Genomic DNA, 7,500 nt, shown 5'->3' with positions numbered 1-7,500 from the left:
GTTGGGGTCTACAAATACAACCCTAATTCCAAAAAATTAATTTATTTTAAAGGCACTAATTTTAATAACGCGTGGTTAGTGCAGCGCCATTTATTTTTACCTTTTTTATTTAAAGCATAAAAAAATAAATAAACATATTATCGGCGAAATTAAAACGCAACACATTTGTTCACGACTTCCTTTTTTTACTCAGATACAGAAAAGTAAATAAACTCCACTGGAAAACTACTTTTTAATCACTAACCATTTGTTTTACTGATGCGGCAAGTTTCAAATCAAGCACCAAACTCTGCCATGACGCACAAGTCCGGCAATTAAAACCGTTCGTGTGGAAACATAGCAAAAATTCAGTTTGGTGTCCTGATTATTTACGTCATTTAAAACACTATAATTACATTCAAACATTTACAAGAAAAAAAAGTTAAATTGCGATTAATCATGTGTCATGTGTCAACTCATGGCGGTCATGCGATTAATCGCAATAAAATATTTTAATCGATTAACAGATCTAATTTATATATATATATATATATATATATATATATATATATATATATATATATATATATATATATATATATATATATATATATGATATACTGATCTTGAGTGGTCTGCTATAGAGCGCTGAAATATTAAATATGTAGAATTTTAATTTCATAATACAAAAAAAATGCAATAAATTGTTTGTAACTGTTATTAATGATAAAACCTGTTGTTGTTTTTGCAAATGGAACATTACTGTGGGAAAGCCCATGTGAATGTGAAATGCTAACAGTGGATAAAAGTGTACATACGGGTGTTGTGAGCAGCGGTCCGGCCCCGGCCGAGCCACTGACCTGGCATTTCGTTTTCCGACTTTTTGGGACTAGATGTGATCAGATAGAGGATCTGAGAGGACTTGTCGGTCTTGCTGGTGTTTGATCTCTCAGTGACACTGCCGAATTGTGGATCTACGGTACTGGTGGTCTCTTGGATATCGTCGTCAACGCTGCTTTCTGCAGACCTGCCGCTCTGTCCTCTGTACGCTGGAACGGAGAGGGTCACATTAACAAGGTTTCTATGATTTATTAATTTAAAAGTTTCAGTTCTTCTGGTTCTGCATCCACAAACTGCATTTTGGTATGAGATGCATTTGTTAGCATGCAGTAAAATTAGCTAATGACCCAAACACAACTAGAGGGTGCCAATACTTTGATTTTAAGTTATTATTTTAATATAATTATTTCAATATCTTTAATAGATAAAGGTTTAAGAATACAGGAAAATCTCAATTCAGTCCATTTCTATGTCTGAATGGATGAGATGGGATTCATGTTTGGCTGGCGGAAGATATGTAACAAAACTAAACATACGATCACAAAGAATATATATTTATATAAACGTTCTAGAAAATAACCAATCAGAGCTCTGTACTGACACAAGCACTGCCCATATTACATGCAGCAAGAAAAGGAACCAATCGCATGACATTCTTTTTCTTTTTTTTACAAGCCATTCTTTATCCCTTTCTTCTTCTTTTATTTATGCAATTCATTCTTCTTCTTTATACAATAATTTTTCTTCTTCTTCTTCTTCTTCTTCTTTGTTATATAATCCATTCTTCTTTTTTTCTTTTTTTATTCATAGAATCCATTCTTATTCTTATTCCTCATCTTCTTCTTACTATTTATACAATCCATTTTTTTTCTTATTCAAAGAAACTATTCTTCATCCTCTTTTTCTTCTTCTTCATTATACAATCACTCCTTCTTCTTCTTCTACCTTTTATTATTTATACAATCCATTTTTTTTCTTCTTCTTTTTCCAATTCATTCTTCTTCATCTTTTTATTTATACAATCCATTCTTCTTTTTCTTTTACCACTTTTTCTTATTTATACAATCCATTCCAGTATTTGAATGTACACTGGACTAAATGTGGTATTTAAATGAAGCACCACCCGGGGCGAAGTGAAACAGCACTGTGGGTTTGCGGACTTGGCCACGGACCAATTTACTTCTCTGACCTTTTCGTTCGGGGCTAAACATCTCCCGCTATTTTTTTGTTTCCTTCTTTCTTTCCGACCCCCATTTTCAGCTTGGCAAATAAATCATAAGAAAACAGTAACAGTGCAGGATGGCTGTTTGGTTTGGCCTGTCGAAGCGGACGCACAACGCATGGGCTTTGTTTTAAACACCACCAACCATAATGCACCACAGCAAGCCTCAGAAACACACAGAATAGATTCTGAAATATTAGAAAGTAATAATTACGAGTTTTTTCACTACATTTCACAGGACCATTAAAAATTTAGTTTGATATTTTGATAGATCTGAAGTCAAATCCTTAATTATGATTTTTATGAGTTTTATTAGGACTAATACTAACATTTTTCAATATAATCTATACTGCCTTGATTTAGTTGCAATCTGTGCAAAAATTTAAATAAATTATATATATATATATATATATATATATATATATATATATATATATATATATATATATATATATATATATATATTATTTCATATTGGTAAATTTGATAAATTTTGACAGACAAGAGCTTTAATGCAAAATTATTTTTAAATGTATAACAAAAAATATTAAGAAGTTTAATATATAGCATTTTTTCCCTTCCTTACACATCGTACATTTTTGATTGGCTAGTTGGAAAAAAGGCCACAGAACTAATTTACAATTTCTAGGGAATAAATGGAAAAGCAACAAGTACCATAGCAGACAGTTTTACCACAGCAACAATGATAAAATCTAGCAATGGAACATATTTAGCTGTTTTTTCTGTTGATTCTGTGGATTTCTGTTGATTGATTTGATAAGCAATCGATTCAAATCAAGGGTGCCAATACTTCTGACATCTGTAGTTTTATATACTTCCATAAGTCTAGAACTGGGAACACTGCAGGCGTCCTACTGGTTCAAATCAATGTTGCTCGAAGCTGTCTGAGAACCAAATATCCCTGGAAACGTCTGGTGTCCCAATACTTTTGTAGATATAGTGTAAAATGAGCCAGACTCATTTTCGTTGTTCATTTTGGCTGATATCAGCACATTTTGCTTGGTCGTTTGTTGAACTCTTACATACCACAATTATTCATATTTGAATTGTTGTGAACTTTTATTATTCAAAACAGAAAATGCAATCATGGCACGCTTGTTCCTGCTTTATTGAGGGATCTGTTTATTAAGGCGCTTGCGGTTCAGATACAGGAATCTGATTAACTTCAACAGACAGATTAAATATTGATAAACTGCTACTCATCCAATATCTGAGATGGAGGGAGTTCCTGAAATGCCCGAGGTGCCATTAAAATATTTAATACCCCGAAACTCCAGGTTCAAAACAACACTCAAGTTGGTGGAAGAACTTTTTTGTCCTGTTGTTTACCTTCTTACTACGTATTTATCGCTTTCTCTCTCTTTCCTTCTCTTTCTATTCCCTCCATCTATCCATCTGCAGATAAATTTCTGGTGTTAAGCACCAATGGTTGTTTGTTTTTTGCATGGAAATGTGGAATGGAGGTAAAAATACTGCATCTAACTGCACCTACTCGTGCAAATGTGGCTCTTTGCAGAGCTTTATACATTATCAGTCTCTCCATCTGTTTATTTATCTATCCAATCACATAGACATCTGTCTGTTCATTCATCCCTCCATTCATTCATCCATGATCTAGAGTTACACAACCACAAAGTATGAGTTTCAGTTTGAATGCAAACAAATTCTGTCCATAAAACAACACATGCATCCATTTACTTATATATTTATCTATTCATTCATCAATCAAACCATCCATCCATCCATCCATTCATCCATCCATCCATCCATCCATCCATCCTCTCATACATGCTATTAATCATAATTGGTTCAGAACATCAGGTATTACAATCTCTGCTCCGATAAATGCGTCCATCTATTCATTATCTATAGATTTATCCATTCATGAATCCATCCATCCATCCATCCATCCATCCATCCATCCATCCATCCATCCATCCCTTTCAGCTAGCCACTGTTAAAATCAAATCAGCAGCTACAAGACTATTTAATTACAATCCATACCTGAGAACCTTTTTGTTTATACATCAATTCTTACCTTTATGCCATAATCCATCCATAATCCATCCATAATCCATCCATCAATCCATCTATCAATCTATCTATCTATCCATATATACATACAGCCATCCATTTATCCTTCATAAAATATGCACATTTAAAAGACAATAAATAATGATTTTATATTTATACATCAATTCTTACCTCCATCCATCCATCCATCCATCCATCCATCCATCCATCCATCCATCCATCCATCTATCCATATGACTGTCCAACTATCAATCATCTATCCTTCATATAATTTGCAAATTCAAAGACAATAAACAATGACTTTATATTTTTTAATCAATTCCTACCTCTATCTGTAAATCTCTCAATTAATCCATCCATCTTTTATAAAATGTACAAATTCAAAGACACTGAACAATGACTTTATATTTATACAGCAACACTTACCTACATCCATCCATCCATCCATCCATCCATCCATTCACCTATCCATCCATCCATCCATCCATCCATCCATCCACCTATCCATCCATCCATCCATCCATCCATCCATCCATCCATCCATCCATCCATCCATCCATCCATCCATTCACCTATCCATCCATCCATCCATCCATCCATCCATCCATCCACCCATCCACCCATCAATCCATCCTTCATAACATTTGCAAATTCAAACACAATAAGCATTGAATTTATAATTAAAGCCATCCATCCACATATCCAGTCCTCCATCAATCAATTCTTCCATCACTCCATGCTATCCATCGCTATCCACGTCATTCATCCATCCATCCATCCATCCATCCATCCATCCATCCATCCATCCATTTTAGTATTTATCCTCTCATCCCTCTGGCCCTTGATCACTTTCTCTATGCTTCTATTGATCCTAATATAAAACCATCCATCCTTTACCTTACTATAACTTCACACCCCCCCATCCAATCATTATAAAATTAGATCATTTTGAAATTCAAAGCTGGTCTATTTTTTTTATACATGAACCCATGCCTCCAATGATCTCACTAATGATTAATCCAACCATTTCTTCATCCATCCATCAATTCATTCTTGTTCATATTTTTTTAACACCCTGATAAACAATGGAGTATTAATTATAATTGTGTTTTAAAAAAAACTCTTTAATAAAATCCATAAATATCTCCCAGAAAGAAAAGAATGCACTATAGACTATAAATCTGAACATTAATCCTGTGATCTGTACCTTGATAGACCATGGAGAACCCCTGGGCCTCGTTGGTCCTGTCCGAGTAGAAATACAGGATTACAAAGTCGGTGCTCATGTTAACAAATTGCCGTGGCGGGTTACGCCCATCGAACCTCGCCACCACCTGATTGGTGTAACCATCCAGCAGCTCGACCATATCCGCCTGGTCCATGATGTTAAAGAAAGTGAAGTTAAAGAGGATGACCGAGGCACCTGGGACCTGGAAACGATTAGAACGGAGAGAATAGAGGAGCCAAGAAATTATATAGCAGCACTATTTACATTTCTCGTATTTTTACTTTCTAAGGATACTGTTTATCGTTTCATAATAAATCATCACATTTCTGAAAACTTGAAAGGTTTTTAATTATTTATTGTTTTTACCTGGATGGTCCAGTAGCAGACGCGACCCGGTGCGTATTTGTCTGGAAAATCCGGCGAGTAGATTACGGCGGATTCAGCCGTGTAGTTACCACCACAAGCTCCCACTTTGGCTGAAAACACAAACACACATTCCATTTTCATACCATGCCGAGTATACAGTTTAAATATGTTGATTTTTTTTGGGGGGAAGGTTATTAGTGGCCCAGTTTTTACACCTGATGGTCATGCAACAGTAGCTTTTTCATATAATGGTTCTAGATAGCAAATGTTTGGACCTAAAAATGTAAGTAAAATATGAAATAAGAAAGTGTATATATTATTATATATATAATATTTTTATTTAAATTTATTTATAGAATGTTATATAATGTATTAAGTAAAATGAAATGTGTAGAAGCATGAAAAAAGTTATTGCACATGTAACAATTATTATTAATATTGCTATTAATATTAATAAGTGAGATTATTCCACATAATTGTCCACGATATTGGCAATATAAAAGTGTGGCATTAAAGATTCAAGCTTTCACTGTCATATGCACTGGAAACCGTCTGTTAATCCACCCAATGGCCTAAATGATATCAACATAAGGAAAAAAAGACTCAAGACTTAAAATGACAAATAACAATAATAAGTGAAGGGAGAGATTTGAACTGCATTTATAGTCAAATCTGGTAGTCTCCGGTTAACCAGACCGAAATCCGAACACTGGACCTGAATACGCAAATCGGCTCGTTACAGAGAACCAATAGCCTCCTGTCCTCCTCTTGAATCCCTTGTGTATGTTTGTGGACGGTTTGTTTAGGGAAATCTATCAGATGTAAATTACATCCAAACCACTGCAATGTGATATTGATATTACATCCATTATCCTGATGATTATTACTTCACTATGTGCTCTAAATCCAACATAGCTAATGCAGCATGTCTCTACATTTTCTACCCAAAATGATCAAATCCTGTAGAAAAACATTCTGTTCAGTTCAGTTAAATTTGATTTGTGGAGTGCTTTTAACATTGGACAATGTCCGTAAAGCAGCATTACCACCAAGCAATTGGCAACAAATGCTAGAAAAAGACTCCCTGAGACTTTATGCGGAAAAAACCTTGAGAGGAACCAGACACAAATGGGACCTCGTCCTCATCTGGATGACACTGAATGTCTGTTCATTATACACATTATAACCGGTGAAGTGTGTGTGTGTGTGTGTGTGTGTGTGTGTGTGTGTGTGTGTGTGTGTGTGTGTGTGTGTGTGTAATAACTCTGTTATAAAACGGTTTTCATGCCGTGGCATCATAATAATGGAATTATGCAAAATTGTTTATTTTATTGTTTATAAAAGTAATTTATTGGTGATCGTATCCCTAATCCATTATTTATATAACATACTACAGCCCAAATCTATTTTCATGGTTCTTGAGTGGAACCATTCTCAGTAATGTTATGGATCTTTAGGCTGTTCATGTTGAACCATCCTTAGCTCTCCAGTTGGATTAACTTTGGAGAAACTTTTTTTTGCTGGAAATACACTTCTTTACATCCAAAAACATGTGTGATGTTTTTCCAATGTTTTCCCTTCGATGATGTCTTTAACGTCTACTACTGTACGTACACTTGAAACATTTTCGTTTCAAAACCCATCAGACGCATTATTCCCGACAACGGGCCGTATTAAATGGGACGTGACCCGACTGATTAAAACTCACTGTCGAAGACGATGACGTGTCCGTCTCCTCCGCACGGCTGCTGTTGGTCGCCGAAGCACCCGTGACTGCACTCCAAACTGGGGGCGTCGTCATGGAGATGAT

The 7,500-nt window shown here is 35.1% G+C and overlaps 2 protein-coding genes across 6 annotated transcripts in view; one reads left to right on the top strand and one right to left on the bottom strand.

The window, feature by feature from the left end:
- The window catches only part of LOC310718570 (uncharacterized protein), a 219,197-nt gene that overhangs the window by 25,346 nt on the left and 186,351 nt on the right, over positions 1–7,500 (top strand). The gene's annotated exons all lie outside the window — the stretch shown is intronic.
- Positions 1–7,500, bottom strand: part of kremen1 (kringle containing transmembrane protein 1) — a 65,891-nt gene that overhangs the window by 5,729 nt on the left and 52,662 nt on the right. The window contains exons 5-8 of one of the 2 annotated variants that reach the window (XM_083527410.1): positions 7,399–7,500; positions 5,691–5,800; positions 5,304–5,526; positions 798–1,028 (exon numbers count right to left, since the gene is read on the bottom strand). The exon at positions 7,399–7,500 is cut by the window's right edge and continues 52 nt beyond it. In XM_083527410.1, the coding sequence (XP_083383536.1) occupies positions 798–1,028; positions 5,304–5,526; positions 5,691–5,800; positions 7,399–7,500 (666 nt within the window). The remainder of the gene's footprint in view (positions 1–797; positions 1,029–5,303; positions 5,527–5,690; positions 5,801–7,398) is intronic. The other variant, XM_083527411.1, reaches the window with a different exon arrangement.

This window comes from Silurus aristotelis (assembly GCF_946808225.1).
Source record: "Silurus aristotelis genome assembly, chromosome: 23".
NCBI lineage: Eukaryota > Metazoa > Chordata > Actinopteri > Siluriformes > Siluridae > Silurus > Silurus aristotelis.
The sequence above is the reverse complement of the archived record's forward strand: the minus strand, read 5'-3'. Positions and strand labels throughout refer to the sequence as shown.